This window comes from Myxine glutinosa, chromosome 14 (assembly GCF_964187855.1).
Source record: "Myxine glutinosa chromosome 14, kmMyxGlut1.1, whole genome shotgun sequence".
Lineage (NCBI taxonomy): Eukaryota > Metazoa > Chordata > Myxini > Myxiniformes > Myxinidae > Myxine > Myxine glutinosa.
This window is the reverse complement of record NC_136274.1, coordinates 21,535,316-21,556,470: the sequence shown is the minus strand read 5'-3', so window position 1 is coordinate 21,556,470 and position 21,155 is coordinate 21,535,316. Positions and strand designations below refer to the sequence as shown.

The window sequence follows — 21,155 nt, the reverse complement described above, 5'->3', positions numbered from 1 at the left end:
TCGTCTGGAAAACTGTTGGGGAAATTACCAAGGGTTATTTATCCACAGGTTCTGAATCGTTCCCAATCGCTAATTACCTCAGGACGGGCTCACCTGTGATTCGCATTCGGGACTTCGATTTATACACCTTGCAGACAGGTCAGCAGAAGCACGAGAAAATAAGTTGTTGATAAAGAACCTTTCGAGTCGCTAAAGATCAGTAATTTATTATATTTTCCAGTTCACGATCAATGTGTATATATATACTGAAACGCAAAAGAAACTTACCACCTTTGAAACCATTAAATATCAACAATAACACTGCGTGTAGTAAATGTGCGAACTTATTTGTGGACAATAGTGTCCTCACTGTCAGACAAAACGGTCACGGATGGTCACTTGAACCTTCAATGGTCACTTCATAGCACAGCTGTTGAACAGCCGTTTTGACTGTCAGTGATTAGCCAAGGGGTACGGGATGATTTTAATGAGCTGCACGTGATGTCTTGATATTGGCTTTAAAAAGGCCAGTGCAAAATGGGCATTTCAATCAACATGCCATGATTGTCAAGGGATCAACGGCAGCGTGCCCTGCGCATGCTGCAAGGCGGACTGAGCTACCGTGAGGTGGCACGTCGCCTTGGCTGTTCACACCAGACGATATCGGCCCTGGTGGACAGAGACACCCTCCACAACTCTGCAGATGACAGACCTCGATCAGGGAGGCCAAGAGTCACCACTGCAAGGCAGGACAAGCAGATGGTCCGAAGTCACCTGCGGGATCGATTCCGTCCAGCATCCCGCACTGCGGCAGAAACTCCGGGGCGTGCAAACCCACGGATCTCCAATGATACTGCCCGAAGACGACTGCATGACTATGGTCTGACTGCCAGAAGACCATACAGAGGCCCCATGATGACGGCTGCTCATCGCCGCAACCAACAGAGATGGTGCCAGCAGCATCAGCGGTGGACCTTGGCGCAGTGGAACGAGGTCGCTTTCAGCGATGTCAAGGTTCTGTGTGGACAGTCCTGATGGGCGTGAGCGTGTCTGGAGAAGAACTGGCGAGCAATATGCCGATTGTTGCGTGCGTCAAACCAACAGGTGGGGTGGCCCAAGTGTGATGGTGTGGGCCGCCATATCAGGCCGGTACAGGACGCCACTGGTGGTTGTGGATGGGAATCTTAATGCCCAGCGGTATGTGGATAACATCCTGCGACCTCATCTGCTGCCATTCCTGCTAGACCACCCACAACTGAGAACCTTTCAGCATGACAACGCTCGTCCCCATGCTGCTCGCTTTACCACTGCATTTCTCCAAGGCGAGAACATCAACACCATGCAGTGGCCTGCGCTCTCCCCTGACCTGAATCCCATAGAGCACCTGTGGGATGAGCTTGGGAGACGCGTAGTTGGCAGGGCCAGGACACGGGCAGAGCTGCTTCAGACATTGAGGACTGAGTGGGACAGAATCCAGCAGCAATCCATCCAAAAACTGGTAGGCAGTATACGCCGACGATGCACTGCCTGTATCCAAAACAATGGTGGCCACACACGCTATTGAAAGGGGACTGACATTGCACCCTGTGCTGTTCTGTACTGTAGAACAAACTGATGAGATGGTGTATCTTGGTCAAAAACTTGACATGTCATCAATAAAATGCCAATGTTTCAATTAGCAATTGTTGGTTTGTTTTATTTTGAACTGTTACAATTTTATTACATTTCAAACAGTCGTCTTCGTGCAGTATCATTGGAGATCCATGGGTTTGCACGCCCCGGAGTTTCTGCCGCAGTGCGGGATGCTGGACGGAATCGATCCCGCAGGTGACTTCGGACCATCTGCCTGTCCTGCCTTGCAGTGGTGACTCTTGGCCTCCCTGATCGAGGTCTGTCATCTGCAGAGTTGTGGAGGGTGTCTGTCCACCAGGGCCGATATCGTCTGGTGTGAACAGCCAAGGCGACGTGCCACCTCACGGTAGCTCAGTCCGCCTTGCAGCATGCCCAGGGCACGCTGCCGTTGATCCCTTGACAATTGTGGCATGTTGATTGAAATGCCCATTTTGCACTGGCCTTTTTAAAGCCAATATCAAGACATCACGTGCAGCTCATTAAAATCATCCCGTACCCCTTGGCTAATCACTGACAGTCAAAACGGCTGTTCAACAGCTGTGCTATGAAGTGACCATTGAAGGTTCAAGTGACCATCCGTGACCGTTTTGTCTGACAGTGAGGACACTTGTCCACAAATAAGTTCACACATTTACTACACGCAGTGTTATTGTTGATATTTAAAGGTTTCAAAGGTGGTAAGTTTCTTTTACGTTTCAGTATATATTGCTCGGGTTGGCTCTGCCCCTCACGAAAGCGCGCGCTGTGTCGCGCTTTTGACGTTCACGAGACGAGGCTGAGGGCGCGCGGTGCGGCTTGAGGAGAACTCTAGAATAAACAAGAGATATCCATTTTTAAAATATTTTCGTTTAATTAATGATATCTGCCAAACCACGGGCCCTATCGCAAATTCCAAAAGGCCATTTTAGTAGACTGACATGCTCAACAGATCTGTGAAGTTTCCCCTCGATTGGATCAAAAATGAGGGAGGGGCTCGGTTTTAAAGGTTCATGCTTTAAAACGTCATAACTCTGAAACCATATGACGCATGACGTCATGCTCACTGACTTTTTTGTTCGCCATGGGTATGCGATTCTGCCTGCAAAGTTTGGCCTCGATCTGTTCAGCCGTTGCAGAGAAAAAGGGGTTTTCGTGTTTTCACGAAAAACAATATGGCGGCTGAACCACGTGACCTGTGACATCATAATTACCATTAAAATATTCTACAGGCTGAGTCCCCCCTACGGTGAAAATTTGATCTCAATCAGTCCTATTATTGCAGAGAAAATCTTTCTTAAAGAAAATTAAACCTTAAAATGGCACTGAGTTAAGGATCATCAGAATTATCAGAATTACCAAAGTTCAAAGTGCCATAACTTTGTCAAAAATGATCGAAACGTCGTGAAGTTCGAACTCGATCTGTAACTTATCATGAGGAAACCATGTGCCAAGTTTGAAATCATAATTATCGTTAAGCGTTTAGAAAAAAAGTCCGGAAAACTGTTCTTTGCGTGACAGACTGACAGACGGACAGACGGAGGGACGGCGTGCAAACCTATAGTCCCCTCCGGTGTACACCGGTAGGGGACTAATAAAATAGGCAGTGGGTGCTGCACACATGTGAATGAATGGATGGATTCGTTTCATGGAACATTTTGCCCAAAAACCACAACAATCATACTAAAATACACAATTTGGTGTCTGTCTGTCTGTCTGTCTGTCTGTCTGTCTGATGATTTTTTGACCGCAATACATTCCGTTGTTACTTATCCAATCTCAACCAAACTTGACAGGATGACTAAGGGTTACATAATGAAGGTTGTAGCGCATTCATTTGCCCCCCTCCCCAAGGGGATTTTCTCCCCCGAGTAGGTTTTCCCCGCCATTGCCGTCAATGGCATTGCGTGTTGAGGTGTATATCCATGTTAAGTTACAGTCATGTGAAAAAGTAAGTACACCCCATGTAAAGTTTTGTCTTTTTCAACATATTTCAACATACAGCTATTTGATCTTCATTTCAACAATATTGATAGATAAAGGTGATATAATACAACAAATATCATGAAACATTTACATTTTGTAGTCCACTGTATAACTTAAATAAACATAAATGCAAATTTTGCATGTGGAAAAAGTAAGTACACCCTTGGCTCTAATAGGTGGTATTGCCCCCTTTAGCAGAAACAACCTCAAGTAGGTGTTTCTTATAACTGTCTACCAGTCTCTGACATCGACTGGGAGAAATTTTTGCCCACTCCTCCATGCAGAATTCTTTCAGCTGTGCGATGTTTGAGGGGTTTCCTGCATGCACAGCTCATTTCAAATCCCCCCACAACATCTCGATGGGATTTAGATCCGGCCTTTGACCTGGCCATTCCAGAACCCTCCATTTCTTTCTTTTCAGCGATTCCTTGGTGGATTTACTGGTATGTTTATGGTCATTGTCATGTTGCAAGATCCACCTTCGGTTGAGCTTCAACTTTCCGACAGATGGCCTCACATTATCCTCAAGCACCCTCTGGTACAATGAAGAATTCATAGTGGATTATATCATGGTGATCTGCCCAGGCCCTGATGCAGCAAAGCTGCCCCAAACCATAATATTTCCACCACCATGCTTTACAGTTGGTATCAGGTTCTTGTGGTCAAATGCTGTCTTTGGTTTTCGCCAAACACGTCTTCTTGTACTGTGGCCAAATAGCTCCACCTTTGACTCATCTGTCCAGAGCACATTGTTCCAGAAGTGCTGGTCTTTGCATGGGTGTTCATTGGCAAACTTTAGTCTTGCCCTGATGTTCTTTCTGGACAGCAAAGGTTTCCTCCTGGCACACCTCCCATGTAGATCAAATTTGTGCAGCCTCTTTCTGATGGTAGGCTCGTGCACTTTGACATCAACAGTGGCAAGAGCTACCTGTAGGTCCCGTGATGACATTCTGGGGTTCTTAGAGACTTCTTTCAGCATATTGCGGTCTGCTCTCGGGGTGAACTTGCTGGGGCGGTCTGGCCTGAACAAGTTGGCAGTTGCTTGGAATCTTCTCCACTTGTAGATGATCTTCCGGACAGTCGAATGATTGATTTCAAATTGTTTGGAGATCTTTTTAAATCCCTTCCCAGACTCGTAGGCATCTACAACCTTCTTTCTGAAGGCCTCAGAGAGTTCTTTTGATCTAGGCATGGTGACGCCGCACACTTCAACAACTAAGAGCAAACCAAACTAAATGTCTTAGGTTTAAATAAGACAGGTTCCTCCAAGATCCTCTCTAACGATGTTCTAATCATTTGCACCTGAGCTGGTGCACCTGATTCAAATTTTAGGTATTTGAAGTAGTGATAAATGTAGGGGTGTACTTACTTTTTACACATGCGAAATTTGCATTTATGTTTATTTAAATTATAAAATGGACTACAAAATGTAAATGTTTCATGATATTTGTTATTTTATATCACCTTTATCTTTCAATATTGTTGAAATGAAGATCAAACAGCTGTATGTTGAAATATGTTGAAAAAGTCAAAACTTTACATGGGGTGTACTTACTTTTTCACGTGACTGTAGCTTTATCGTGGAGTTTTTCCAAGGCCACTTCGAATAACAAAACTAACGATAATAACATAATATTAATGTTATTACAAAACATAATACCAATAATATCCCACCTCCCCAAAGGTCGAGTCGACGTTCATAAATAGCTTATCATGGCGTTTTGTGGGAGCAACGGCCTCTACCGGAAGTAAAAATATTATAAACCACAAACACGTATGATTCGCTTTTTAAACAGTTGATAATGCTGTTTATAACACTAAATGAAGAAATTTGTAGGAATCCCAACATCTGTGAGGTACCTTTTACTTACAGAACTGAGTGAAGATCTACGGTACTCTATATACCCCACAATGGTTGGGTAAATAATATGACCCTTCCTGCCGCTACCGTGGCATTTTTCTTAGCGAACTTTTGAAACTTGCTTCTGCTGTTTAACATGAAACTGAAAGCGAGGAAGCCATGGGTGTGCTCATTTACCAAACAGCTAGCTTGTGCTTGCCAAGCCAGCCGTTTAACAGTTTTGAATGGAGTGCTTGCTCGAATGCTTCAACCACTTGGCGATCTCTCCACAAGAAAGTTGTTAAATGAACACACACCCAATGTTCTTGAGACCCGACTATAGCTCGTCTATTAATCTATATACCCCAAAGAGGAATGACCCTTCTTGCCACTCCCATAGTGAGCGGGTGTCCTCGTGTCTCCAAATTCAGCAATACGAACATTTGACTTGAGCAAATGATGTCACAGGGCACGCAACTCAGGATATCTAGGATACGAACCGAGAGATATTTTCAGACACTGCTGTAAAATATGAACTCCTCTCCATTTTATCACCAGTGACACATTATGCCTGGCATAGGAACACACTGCACATTTTGAGCGTGGAGCTTAACGAAAGCTCAGAGGTCCTAATCAGCATCGATTGCCATATCTGACTGCCAAATGCCTCATCAGCTTTAAGTCAAAAACTTCACACAAATACAGATCTCCAGGCCAATAACGTTTCATTAACATAGCGAAATAACAGGTCTGTGATCAGCAAGAGACCCGTTCATTAGCAAATTATGCCTCGTGTCTGCAAGAAGGTTCATGAAGGTTCACACCAACCCCAGAGAAAAGGCAGACAAAGCTCTGTGTATTCCTCGAACCCCAAGACTGACATCATCCCCAAGAAGCAAATCTTGTTTCTCATCCACATTTACAACCTCTCTTGTTCTTGGAAAAACACTTTTCCTTTTTGCAGATGACTCCACATTCTGTACATCATCCCACTGACAGGCAGACATCGGCAGCACCACTCTCTGCCCATTTGAAATAGATTAGATACTGGTCTGATAAATTAAATGGAACATGTTTTTCAATCCTGCAAAATCGCAATCTTGCCCTGTCACTCCAGAAAGGGGCTGGCAATATAGCCTCGGCCCTAGAAGTAGGCACATTCGCTTCTGAGCTGTCTAACCTGGGTTTGAATCTCAGCCCAGGTATAAACTGTCATCCTGATGTTTCAAAGGCAGGGAGATCTGACAAAGTGTGTGCCGTCCCTCGGATGGACATTAAACTGGGAATCTCAGCTACTAGCATTCGGTGGTGGATGTTCAAGATCGCACGGTGTCCTTTGCGAAATTAGCACTGACACTCTGGCCAAATTCCAAATTCCTTCGTGGCCCAAAAACCTTAATTTTGCATCTGATTTTGCATTTGACCCCATAAAACCAAGAGTAAATCACTAAACGAATGTATACTTCAATGTGTAGGGGCCGTGGTAAGGCATCATATCACTATTTATTGTCTGGATGGGTTGAAATACAAAGGTGTGGCAGAGGAAAAAACATCCTCAATTTTACAACCAATTTTGAAAAACCCTCCATTTTACAACCCTTTTCAAAAGGGACTACAAGTCCACAACACCACTCGGTAGCACACATACCTCTGCCAGGCTGATCAGTTTACCTGTTGTATCCTACATGTAAACTGGATCCGGACCTTAACCAAAATCGAATCGACTTGTTCTTCTCACCTACACGACTCATCCAATATATATATATATATCCCGCACGTGATCTTCCACGAAGCTGATTTACATATATATATATGTATATATATATATATATATATATATATATATATATATATATATATATATATATATTGTTACAGACACGACTTTGATGTTAAGGTGGGCCGAGCGGAATGGCCGTCGTGTCCGCACAAATTACCCGATTGTACTCGAACGTTGACGAAGCCGCGCCACGCTGGCTCAATAAGGAAAAAGAAGACACACGGCTGAATTATAATGACAGACACCAGGGATACGGTTCTCAAGACCTCCGGAGGAGATTATATTCGTGCGGAAGGTCAGATTACAGGGACGAGAGGTACAACATAGAAAGACAAGCACTTAGACACAATCTTATATTATTCCCCAACAGACGACAGGCAAACGGGACAAGGCTGACTCACACGGGGGTTGATGAAAAGGACAGCGGGTATCGATGGCTCAAGGTGCACTCTTGGCTCAAGGACAGGGTCGACCCGGTCCGGTCCAGAGATGCGGAAGGTTGCACAGCGCTCGAGGTGGTAACGTTCTTTCACAGGCGGGTTCTCTTCCTCTCAGCGGTCGTAGGCAACGTTCTTTCTCCAGCTGGGGGCGCATCTGACGTCACGTCCGCTACGTGGCCGCGTATATCCGGCGGGGAGTGACACGCCCTCGGCTCGTTGCTTCTCATTGGGTGCGTGCGGGGGGTTTACCAGGCTCCGCCCTTGACGAGGAGCTGACAAGGAGCCCCTTTGTGGTAACCCCGTGGAGCGCATGGTCTGGAGCGCGTTGTCTGGAGCGCATTGTCGATGGCGGCTAACCGAGCCGGTGGGAGGACGCACACTCCCCCCCGCGCAGCGCCGTGCCCCTCTGTTGTTGTAGACGGGGAAGAAGATGGGAGGAGGTATGGGAAAGGTCCTAAACTCACTACTGATGCCATATAATCACATTCTGGTGCAACGAAGAGTCATAATTAATGGAAACGAGGCCTTAACTGACATAGACTAAGAATAACTAGCAAGATGTCCGAAAGTTGTCTACGTGTGGTGCGGTGGACCTGGGCACGACATTTAATGGGGGAATAAGGGGAAGGTCGGCTCTACTGATTGTTGTTTACATGCAATGGGACTAGGGAATGGGGGATTAGGGAAAGTTGGGGAGTATTGGAGAAAATAGGGGAATATTTACAAGCGGATATGGAGGCCAAATTCCATATTCGCAACATTGCACCCTTCTCTACCCTCGGGGCGTCCCGACCCGATAAATTTTTACCTACTTTAGTGTGGCACGCAATGTAGTTCCCTCTACTATTAACTCTACCCTGAGTGCGACAGTTTTACAGATATTCACAAATGAGTAAATATGTCCCCCTGCGACGTTGCACCCTTCTCCTCACAGAAACACACCCATAGGATAACCGAATCCGGAAAGAATTCTCAAACTACACATACAGCCGGTAGGGAGCATTATTTACACAAGACTACGCTGATATTTACACGACGATCCAGGACCTGTTTTTGGAGGAACACATGCAGATGTTATGCATAGAGAGAGAGCGCTTGCCAGCATCGATACACCAACCCACGAGTGCTCTGTGGCCGACGGCCTTTAATAACGTGCAGAGCACCCCGTCCCAGCATCAAAAGCACCACCCCACCACCAATCGGTGCAGTCACCATTGTTCATTGGAATAAAAATAAATTCGACAACCCCTAACCCTGCAGGTGTCTCTTGCTCTTCTTGTGGTGCACTTGGTGTTAACTAAAAGTGGTTCACCTGTATGGCATAGGTGCCACGTTGACCCATAGGTCCATCCCCGGGTGGTGCTTGGCCGCAAACGAACTGCGGTCCATTGTGGGTGGCCACAAACATTGCGGTCCATATGGTGTATCGATCCCGGCAGCAAACAGCGAAAGTGCAGGCCCACAACTGCGCAGCCAGCACCTCTCTCTCCTCTCTCTCTACCCCAAAGCCAGATCCTCGGAGGTGGGAGACAAAAGAAGCAGACAAGTGAGTAAGGTGGTAAGGGCGCAAAAGTGCACGCAATGTAAGGTGATGCACACTGGGGGCACATGGGAACCAGGTGAGACAGGTACGTTCCTATCGTACGCCCCCCCCCCCCCCCACCAGGTAACCTACATGGCCCCTCCCTTACCCCTTACTGTATCCACAAAACACAACACTACCCATAAACATCTACTTTACAAATCAACAAACATCCCTACTGTCTTCCCCGTTCCTCCCATAAACCAAATTCGTCTTCTCTCCCTCCTAACCAATCAAATTTGCCATTTTCAACTCTCATCAAAATTTGCCATCTCCAACTGCACATCAAAATTTGCCATTACCAATTCATCATCAGTCCCTCCTAGGGAGGGAGAGATGGAATCACCCCAATGTCTCATCCACGTCGTGATGCGTCTCACAAATCCACACAGCAATTCATCTCCTGCAACAAAACAAAGAAAACACAGGTGTGGAGTCATCATCATCACAGGTAAGTGGCTGCGTATGGTGCGACAGGTTCTTCAATCCTAACTATTTCCTAAATGACTTTAACAACTTTACACTACCCGGGGTCTTCCTCCGGCCAAACCATTGGCCCTCTTACACTATGGGTTCTAAAAACCAATTCCCATTGGCCAAACTGTGGTGCTCTTCAATTTGGGGTCTCACTCCCCCGATTCATCTCCCGGTGCCCTCGCACAATTTCTGGGCTGTGGCGTGTACCTCTCCCAGTGGGTCTACCCACCTGCACACCTCCACCACTGCGGTTGCCTCCGAGCTTACCTGCTCCTTACCCTAACCTAACTACCTGGGGAAGGCCCTCTGGCACTCTCCCCACTCGGTGCCCTCTCTGGCACTGGGCTACCCGGGTCCATCCTCCGGATCCTCGGGCCCCATCCACAACTCTACCGGCTCCCAGAGCCCACCTGCGGCCTCACCTGGCCGACATCCTCACAGTGGTGGAGTGCCCAACCAACTACACACACTAACAGGCTACACGCCCAGCCATTTCCACAACACTAATGCACCCATCCACAATACCATTCTGCAACCGCACCACAGATGCCAATATCCAACCACAACTTACCTATACCCTCTACCTAACACTTACACTACCCGCCCCGGGTATTCGTGAAAGGGGTCCACTCTTCCCCCATCCACACCTTCGCACCATGCACACCACTCCGTACCACTTACTCCAACTCTCTCCACACACCTGTACTTGCACACCTGTGCTCTCACACCTGGTGCCACCTGCACCCTTCTCTCCCCAAGCGCATTCGCGCTGATCCACAACACTCATTACTCACACACTGCTCCACACACCTGTCCAGTTGCACACCTGTGCAATCACACCTGTACAATCCTCACACACACGGCATCATCTCAGCTAACTACTCCCTTCTGAAACTTGCGCTTCCCAGTCGTCCCTTTAAACTATTGCGCTCCCTCGTCATTATCATCCACACTAATCTACCTGCGTCCCTACTACAGGTATCAGTCACTAACTAAACTTAACGTTACCTAATGTCAATCTCTTCTAGATCCCTACAATATAACCTAACCCACCCGGGCTAGTTTTCACTGCCATACACCCCATAAACTATAGCTCCTTTGCCCCCACATGGGAAGGGTGGCAGGGATGCCAGCCTTACCCACCGGGCCCATCGCTCACTACCAATTTTGCACATCAAATTTCAACAAATCAAAAATTTGCCAATCACTACCCATCATCTGCCAATCACTACTGCCAATCCCTTGCCAATCATCAAATTTTGTTTTTCTCTAATTTTGGGTCCAATACACTAACCTCATCACCCAGTCTACTCACTACTGCCTCTCGGTGCGCCAATTCCTGTCCAAAGCCCGGCTTCGTAAAGCCAAGCAATGGATGCTGGTTGTTTTGTGCCAGCGGCTGGATGCGTCCGGCACTCGGTGCAGGGACGGGGGTTTACCCGTGCCGAGATCCCACACACCACCTCGGCGTGGAGCCATCCAATGTCCCGATCTCGACCTGCCGGCACGTCTCAACAAAAAGTGGTCGCCATGACGACCCTTTCTATCGGGCTGCCAGCTCCGCCTAGTGGAGCACGGACGCGGCCGTTCAAAGCGAGGCCCAGCACGCACCGAGGGCCCGACTCGGCTATAAGTCGTTCTAAACTCTACCCCGTCTAACGTCGATGCTTCACCTGGACGCTTACACCCCGCAGCCCGTTCCTTGCTCACACATCCCGCCGTGCCCATGCTCCTCGTACCTTTCCTTACACACCCAGGTACACCCATTCCACTCACAGCCTTGGTCACACACCTGACCACCGAACACTTTGGCACACATTCGTTGCTCGCACACCTCACCAACACACCGCTTCGCACCCCCTCCTCGGTCACCTCCTCTGTGACAATCACAGGTGTGCTCTCATTCGCACACCCAACCACGTGCCTCACCACCAACTCCAGCGTGCATTCCCACTCACGCTCTACCATTCCAGGTGTGCATCCTTCCATCCCAGGTGTACATACTCGCTCACCTGTCACAACTAACTCACGCTCCATGTCACTCTCACTACTTTCACCTCCACTCGTGACAGCGCACTCACCCTTCCTCTTGACAGCACACTCTTTCCCCATGCACCTGTCCGTCACACACCTTTCTTGCGCACACTCCTGCGTTACACCCTCTGTAACACTCACCACAGGTGGACACTCTTCCTTACTTCTGACAGCGCACTCTTTCCTCATGCACCTGTCCGTCACACACCTTTCTCGCGCACACTCCTGCGTTACACCCTCTGTAACACTCACCACAGGTGGACACTCTTCCTTACTTCTGACAGCGCACTCTTTCCTCATGCACCTGTCCGTCACACACCTTTCTCGCGCACACTCTCCCGTTACACCCTCTGTAACACTCACCACAGGTGGACACTCTTCCTTACTTCTGACAGCGCACTCTTTCCTCATGCACCTGTCCGTCACACACCTTTCTCGCGCACACTCCTGCGTTACACCCTCTGTAACACTCACCACAGGTGGACACTCTTCCTTACTTCTGACAGCGCACTCTTTCCTCATGCACCTGTCCGTCACACACCTTTCTCGCGCACACTCTCCCGTTACACCCTCTGTAACACTCACCACAGGTGGACACTCTTCCTTACTTCTGACAGCGCACTCTTTCCTCATGCACCTGTCCGTCACACACCTTTCTCGCGCACACTCCTGCGCACACTCTCCCGTCACACCCTCTGTAACACTCACCACACCGCGCTCCCATGTGCTCCCTCGCACACACGCTACGACCGACTCACTCTCGCCAGCACACTCACTCCTTGGTACACACTTTTTCCTCACACACCCCAGAGTCGGACTTTCTTGCACACCTCCATTTTCGCACACCAGACCTGTCGCACACTTCACCCACGGCCTCTCACGAACACCCGGGTCCATCTCGACCCCCAAGCTTCTTAAATCCCCTGGCGCATCATACGCACGACCATATTGGTCACCACTTACACCGGGTCCTCTTCCTCTTCGCTTCTCCTCCATCACCTGCGAATCCCTCATCCGGTTAATGAGCACATCATCACGATCCAAACACAGACTTTGGACCAATTCTTTTATCTCCTCTTTTATTTCTTTCTTATCCCCTCTCCGTCGCTTCTTAATTTCGCTCATCCCTTCTTCCACTTCTTCTAATTTGTGCTTCACCTCTTTTATTCCCCGGTACGTCTCCTCAAGCTCATCCTCTAAGGCTACCTTGACCGTTTCCAGGTGCGTCCTCACCTGCCGGTCCTTCGTCTCCATTACCTCTATCACCTCGTCCAACCTCGTTGTCAGTCCCTCACGTACCATCTGACATTCTTTTTTAATTACCCCTACGTCCTTTTTCATCTCCTTCTGTGTCGATTTTAAACCCTCTATTACCGCTGTGTTCTTCTTTACCTGGTCCCCCAACTCCTTTTGTCCCACTGTCAGTTGTTCTACTCCCAGCGTCAACTCCTCTATACCACCTTGCAATTTTACAGTCCCCTTTCTCACCTCTTTCTCCATGCGCTCCTTACAGTGCCTCACCTCCTCGCGCACTCCTCCGACCTCCTCACTCACTCCTCTTCTGATCTCCTCTCCCATCACTTGCATCTCCTGCCCAGATGCCACCCTCATCTGCTCCATTTCCTCCCTGTGAGCATCCAGTTTGGTTTCTACCCCCATTCTGACCCCCTCTATCTGCTGCCCCATTTGGTTAACTTCCCTTTCCGCTTGGTCCCTCATGTCCCTCAATTTGCCTTCCATGGTGTTTTCTAACCCCTCTAACCCATTTTTCACTCCCTCTATCTGATTCTCCTGGGCAGCCATTCTATTTTCTACCCCCTCTAACCCCTTTTGCATCCCTTCCATTTGATTCTCTTGAGCGGCCATTCTGTTTTCTACCCCCGTTAACCCCTCCTGTATTTCCCCTAATCTATCGTCTAATTTCCCAAATTTCATGTCTAATCCCTTAAAATTATTGTCTAATCCCTTAAAATTATTGTCTAATCCCTTAAAATTATTGTCTAATCCCTTAAAATTATTGTCTAATCCCTCACTGGTACCCCTCGCTTCGTCCCTCATTACCCACAATTGCTCACCCTGAGCATCCATCCGGTTCCCCATTACCCCCAATTGCTCACTCTGAGCATCCATCCGGTTTCCCAACCGCTCATTATCAGCCCTCATTTCCTCCCTCATTTTCTCGCTATTCTGGGCCATAAGGGCCTTCATTTGTATGAAAAAAAGGCCCCAATCCATCGGGGGCGCTGCCACGGTCGCGGGCGTGGACGCCGTGGCCATCTGCGAGGCGCCATTTTGCGCGCCCGCTACTTCGTGCGTGACGGCGCTATTTTGCGAACCTGCTACCCTCACTGCTTCGCTCTCCTCGCGTCCCTCAATTTGGTCCTGGACCGACCCTGCTTCACTCTCCCCTACCGGACCCCAGCCGTCTTGATCCGCCATAGCGCGACTTGCAAAATTCGAGTTTCGTAAAACAAATCCAAATTTTGCTGTTATAATTTCGTCGAGCGCAGTAACCGCGGGACCGCGCTCCGGATCGATTTGGTCGAGCGCCGTACGCGCTCCGGCTCGATTTTCCCTCCCAAAATTTGGGCCTAATTAATTTAGTCCCGGGTCCGAATCTCACTCCTCGACACCAATTGTTACTCTAATAGTACAATTGGTGTTCCAAAATTTGGGCTAAATAAATTTAGTCCCAGGTTCGAATCCAACTCCTGACAACCAATTGTTACAGACACGACTTTGATGTTAAGGTGGGCCGAGCGGAATGGCCGTCGTGTCCGCACAAATTACCCGATTGTACTCGAACGTTGACGAAGCCGCGCCACGCTGGCTCAATAAGGAAAAAGAAGACACACGGCTGAATTATAATGACAGACACCAGGGATACGGTTCTCAAGACCTCCGGAGGAGATTATATTCGTGCGGAAGGTCAGATTACAGGGACGAGAGGTACAACATAGAAAGACAAGCACTTAGACACAATCTTATATTATTCCCCAACAGACGACAGGCAAACGGGACAAGGCTGACTCACACGGGGGTTGATGAAAAGGACAGCGGGTATCGATGGCTCAAGGTGCACTCTTGGCTCAAGGACAGGGTCGACCCGGTCCGGTCCAGAGATGCGGAAGGTTGCACAGCGCTCGAGGTGGTAACGTTCTTTCACAGGCGGGTTCTCTTCCTCTCAGCGGTCGTAGGCAACGTTCTTTCTCCAGCTGGGGGCGCATCTGACGTCACGTCCGCTACGTGGCCGCGTATATCCGGCGGGGAGTGACACGCCCTCGGCTCGTTGCTTCTCATTGGGTGCGTGCGGGGGGTTTACCAGGCTCCGCCCTTGACGAGGAGCTGACAAGGAGCCCCTTTGTGGTAACCCCGTGGAGCGCATGGTCTGGAGCGCGTTGTCTGGAGCGCATTGTCGATGGCGGCTAACCGAGCCGGTGGGAGGACGCACACTCCCCCCCGCGCAGCGCCGTGCCCCTCTGTTGTTGTAGACGGGGAAGAAGATGGGAGGAGGTATGGGAAAGGTCCTAAACTCACTACTGATGCCATATAATCACATTCTGGTGCAACGAAGAGTCATAATTAATGGAAACGAGGCCTTAACTGACATAGACTAAGAATAACTAGCAAGATGTCCGAAAGTTGTCTACGTGTGGTGCGGTGGACCTGGGCACGACATTTAATGGGGGAATAAGGGGAAGGTCGGCTCTACTGATTGTTGTTTACATGCAATGGGACTAGGGAATGGGGGATTAGGGAAAGTTGGGGAGTATTGGAGAAAATAGGGGAATATTTACAAGCGGATATGGAGGCCAAATTCCATATTCGCAACAATATATATATATATATATATTGTTGCGGAGATGAGGACTGTATTTTTTTGATTGTGTGCTGTATTATTATTATTATTGTTTATTCTGCGCCCCCCTACCTCCGGAGCTGTGTAAAGGTGAAAGGGCATCCCATAATTAGTCCACAAGCATACACGTCAGCCAAATAATAGAATACCCCTGTTTGATAGTTATCTCTTATTCTGTGTTTTAGAGTAAGGCTGTGTCTCCCATTAATTGAAGTACTCCATTGCACCAGTGAAAGAGAATAGATCCCCTTTCATTCCCATCCCCAAAATCTCCATTCCCTTTTACAACCCCTCTGGTCATTGCCGAGCCTCGATTGCCAAATTACCTCCCCTCCAATAACCGCCATTGACCATGAGGCAGGGTCGGAGAAGAAAGGCGTGTCTCCACCTCGTCATAGAGGGGAAGAGGGGCGTGCCCGCCCGTCGTCATCAAGGGCGGAGCGAGAGGGTCGCGCGACCAACCAGGGCCGAGGTGAGGACCCCGATGGGCGTGTCCAAAAGGCCGGCGGCTTAATCGCCGGAGGCGCTATAAAAGGCGCGCACGCGAGTGAGAGGGAGGGAATACAAGAGAGTCGTGAGGAGTCAGTCAGTGGAGTCGGTGGTCAGTTGGTTGCGTTGGTTGCGGTGAGGAGTCGGTGGTGGTGGTCAGTTGGTGGCGTTGGTTGTGGTGAGGAGTCGGTGGTAAAAAGTGAGTGGACCAAGAAAGAGTTGAGGGTTTGGACCAGACGAGTCGGACAAGGCCTGGCAAAGCACGCGACGTCCACAGCAGCCACAACAGCAGCTTGGGGGCCTGAACGGCGGTTTGGAGCAGGGCCGTGAAGGAACGGCGGCTGCTAAACGCGCCGGTTGTGCTGCAGGACCCCCTTGGACCTTCCTCTCCCTCCAGCCATCCACCTCCTGCCTTTCCACCCTACTTGTGTACGTGAGTTTGTTCTGTTTGTTCTGTCCTGGGTTAATTAAGTCTGTATAAGCTAGTATTTTCACTGTGTCACCTGCGTCTTATGTGCTTGTAAATAAACGTGACTGCTTTCTTTTTGCTTATGTGTGTAAATAGTCAATAAATTCAGTAGTATTTCCAAACCTTTCTTTGCCTTCGTTTTCCTCTTTGCATTCGTCGTTTTAGTCTTTTCCCTCATTGAGCAGCCGCGGTGCGATCTGGTCAACGTCGGGTGGAATCGGGTTCTAATCGGGGAGTAACTGTTCGGTCGCGGTTGGACCATCCGCTCGGCCCATCATACCATCTAAACCGCGATCAGTAACAATATATACACACCATATATAAGGATGTATATACACATACACATGAGGCTCGTATAAGATCTGACACAAAGCACATATAATAAAGGGAGCAGGGGACAAGAGGGGGAGAGAGAGGGAAGCACAACAACAGTAGGAAACAGGGACAGCAGGACATCTGTGGAAGAGAGAGAGAGGGCTGGAGTGGGGTACACAGGATAAACAAGATGAACCCTACAGGGGATTTCAGGAAAGAAAAAACGGAATTTGAAGGAGTTGGGTTTGGGGTGCATTAACGGGGGTAGAAAAGATCAAGGTTCTGGAAGGGGGAAGATAAGAGATGGTGGCGAACAGCTGTTTTGAAGACCTGACGGGAGGAGTGGGATTGAAGAGAGTGTGGGAGTTTGTTCCAGGAGGCAGGAAAAAAGAGGAAAGAAAGAGTGAAGGTGAGCAGAGTCTTGTTTTTGGCAGTTTCACTAGAAAATGGTTACAGGTAGATCTTGAGTTGTTGTGCAGGAATATTTGGGGGGCAGAGCAGACAGAACAGGGGATGCAAGGCTGGAGAGGAGTCAGTAGAAGACAGAAAGACCACCATCCTGCCTGTGGTGAGAGAGTGAAAGGCCCTCAGAATCAGCTTCGTGGAAGATACCAATGATTCTGAAAGCTTTGGTTTCTACAGCGTGAAGCCGAGCCCAGTGTGAGGCAGGAGCACCAGCCCAGAGGCGAGAGCAGTATTCCATTAAGCTGCGGACGAAAGCTTTGTAGATGGTGAGCAGTTCCCAAAGGACTTCGCACGACGGACGATGCCCAGTCGGCACCTGGCTTAAAGGCCATCTTGGAAATGTGGTTTTCTCAGGAAAGATTATAGCAGATAGTGAGACCCAAAAGCTTGAGTGACAGAACTTCTTCGAGAGGATTGTTGAGAACGTAGATGGGAGGGTTTTCCAGACGGTCTTTTCAGACAGACATAGTGAGAGTGTTATATTTGTCAGGATTGAAATACATGGTCCATGTGTTTGATCAGCTTGAAATTTTATCCAAGTCTGCAGAGAGAGAAGAGGCTGCTTGCTGCCTGTTGATCTGAGGGATGAAGGATGGAGAGGCAGGGAGTGGAGACGTCAGAAAAAAGATAGAGGCATTTCCAGAGTCAGAAAGATCATTGATGAAGATTAGAAAAAGCACAGGACCCAGAATACTGCATTGAGGACTGCCCTCCATTGTTGAGACAGCATAAGCAGCATGTCCAGAGTGGCGTGTCCAGAGTAGTGACTGCATAAGCAGTGGTCTGAATCCAAATTAATGATCTGAGATCAAGCCATTGGCGAAGAGGAAGGATTTAATGTCAGAAGCCATGATGCATTCCATGGCCTTGCTGATGATTGGGAGCAGTCTGATTGATCTGTAGTTGTAAGGATAATTTGAAAGCAAAACAAAAAACATCATTGAACATTCACTGGTTAGATTTTTTAACAATCTTCTACTGGATAAGAGATGTTTGTCTGTGTGTCGCCATTTTTCTCAGAGATGGCTGAACGGATCTTTGTCAAACTTTCAGAGGTTCATCAGTGAGTGCCTGGGAGTGTTTTAGGCACAAAAAAAAAATTATGAAAAAAGAAAAGATCGTTTTTATTTTTAAAATAATCGCTCGATAGTGCCGAAGCCTTTTTCAATTAATGACAGTTATATACAAGTACACATTCGCATAAATAAATACAAAACAATCACCAGACATTTGAATACAAATAAATCAAACAATTCCAGAAGTGTACGAATTTGGTAGTACGGCTTCTTCTTCTTCTTCCTGATCGGCATCACACTTAACTCAGAGACGTGATGAACGCCACATTCACCCACCAGCATATATATGAACCCCCTACCTCCCCTCCCTCCCCCCACCCCTTCCCTCCCTCCCCCCCCTTCCCTCCCTCCCCCTCCCCTTCTCCCCCCCTCCCCTCCCCGGCCTGGCAACACCGGATACTTCAGCTAGTCCTAGATAAAGGCCTGACAGGGTGGCCGAAAAGTACGCACACTCGCCTCGAAGCTGACTAGCCTGTGTCGAATCCCAACGCAGCTATGAACTGTCATCCCGGTGTTTCATACGCAGGGCGATTCATCAATGGGTGTGCCGTCCTTCGGATGGACCTTAACTGGGCGTACAGTCTGTCAGCATTCATTGGTTGACGGTGAAGATCCCAAGGTGTCTCCGCAAAGAGTAGGCAAGCAATCTCTGGCACCAAGACAAAATGACAAATTGGTGCTCTAACCAGCAGAGGGCCCTCAGCCATTGATGCTATCCCACAGCCTTGTGGTGCATCCTATGCCAAGTATCCATCCAACTGGCCCGATCAAAAGATGATGCTGAAGCGCGGTGTTACGCGCGCTGCTTGTAAGCAAGGAGGAAGCGGACAACGCGGTAAGTTGGAAGAGTCTTTATTCAAGAGCTCCACTGTAACACTGGAGCGTTCCGGGCTGCGCGCCCGATGTATATCCCGCGGCCACACCTACCCCTCGGGCGTGGTCGCCGCCCACTTGGTGCGCGGAATGATGCCCTCGCGCCAGTGAGCTTTCGTGTCCGCCACATGCGCCCCCCCAGAATTCCCGCGCACCTGGAGGGCCAGTTTGCGGGGCAAACGGATGACCCGGCCTAAGCGCCCTCTGGCGACTGGCGGCGTCCGGGGTGCAGGGATGCCAGCTGGGATGCCTCCGGCTGCACCTGGGATGGGAGCAGGCTCGGGGGGCGGCGTGCCGGCGGGGCAGGGCGGTGCCGGGGGTGCGCCCGCCGGGGGGCGGCCCCGACGCGGGGGCCGAGCCACCGGCGGTGGGTGGTCCACGTCGAGGTGGGCCAGCTTGAGGCGGTCTATGGAGACACGGTCAGGAGTGCCGCCAATGTCCAAGGTGAAATGTTTCACCCCGGTCTCCAGCACGCGGAAAGGCCCGTCGTACGGGGGCCGCAGTGGTGTCCGGTGGGCGTCGTGCCGGACGAAGACGTACTCCGCGGTGTGAAGCTCCGGGGCGACGTGCGTAGGTGGGTGCCCGTGGTGCGCCGTGGGCACCGGGGCGAACCTCTGGGTGGTCTCCTGCAGTGCGGAGCGCTCCTGCGCCGCGGACCATGGTGCCGTGGAGTCGGGGAGGAACTCGCCCGGCACCCGCAGCGGTTGCCCGAAGACCAACTCCGCCGAGGATGCGCGCAGGTCGTCCTTGGGCGCCGTCCGGAGGCCCAGCAGCACCCAGGGGAGCCTGTCGACCCAGCCGCCGTCGCGGAGGGTCGCCCGGAGCGCGGCCTTCAACGAGCGGTGGAACCGCTCGTACAGGCCGTTAGCCTGGGGGTGGTAGGCCATGGTGTGGTGCAGCTGGACCCCGAGCCCCCGCGCGACCGCCCCCCAGAGCTCCGAGGTGAACTGGGGGCCGCGGTCGGACGAGATGTCCGAGGGGGCGCCGAACCGGGCGACCCAGGTGGCGATGAACGCCTGCGCGACGTCCGCCACCGTCGTTGACGCCAAAGGCACGGCCTCCGGCCACCGGGTGGTGCGGTTCATCATGGTAGGGACGTGGGTGAAACCCCACGAGGGGGGCAGAGGTTCCACCAGGTCCACGTGAACGTGGTCAAACCGACGTTCCGGCACCGCAAACGGGGCCAATGGGGCCTGGGTGTGTCGGTGCACCTTCGCGCAACGGCACGCGAGGCACGTCCTGGCCCAGCCGCGGACGGCCTTCCGGAGGCCATGCCAGACAAACTTGTCGGCGATCAACCTCTGGGAGGCCCTCGTGCCCGGGTGGGACAGGCCGTGGATGGCGTCGAAAATCTGGCGCTGCCTGGCACGATCGGGCGAGGCCGCCCGAGGGAGACGTCGCACCAGAGGGCCGTGCCCGCGCCGTTGAACGGCACCTCGGTGACGCGGAGGCCCGTAACGGCGGTCCGCAAGGCCTGGACGTCGGGGTCGGCGGCCTGGTCCGCCGCCATCCGGGCATAGTCGATGCCGAGGTGGACCGCGTGGGCAACGGACCGGGAAAGGCAATCCGCCACCGGGTTGTCCTTCCCCGCGACGTGCTGGATGTCCGTCGTGTATTCGGACACGGCCGAGAGGTGACGCTGCTGCCAGGCCGACCACGGCTCGGCGACCTTGCCCATCGCGAACACCAGTGGCTTGTGGTCGACGAAGGCCGTGAACGCACGGCCCTCGAGCAGATGGCGGAAGTGCCTGACCGCCAGGTGGAGCCCGAGCAACTCGGGGTCGAAGGTACTGTACCGGCGTTCGGGCGGGCGAAGCTGCCGGCTGAAGAACGCCAGCGGTTGCCAAGCTCCACGCACCCATTGCTCGTGCACCGCGCCCACT

At 50.5% G+C, this 21,155-nt stretch overlaps 2 protein-coding genes across 2 annotated transcripts in view; both read right to left on the bottom strand.

Annotated features, from left to right (window-relative positions):
• CHM (CHM Rab escort protein) overlaps nt 1–9,240 on the bottom strand; it is a 1,037,168-nt gene extending 1,027,928 nt beyond the window's left edge. The window contains exon 1 of the mRNA XM_078768407.1: nt 8,946–9,240. Coding sequence (XP_078624533.1) covers nt 8,946–9,051 — 106 coding nt within the window. The 5' untranslated portion in view covers nt 9,052–9,240. The remainder of the gene's footprint in view (nt 1–8,945) is intronic.
• The window catches only part of LOC137439479 (gamma-sarcoglycan), a 434,894-nt gene that overhangs the window by 344,383 nt on the left and 69,356 nt on the right, over nt 1–21,155 (bottom strand). The window lies entirely within an intron of this gene.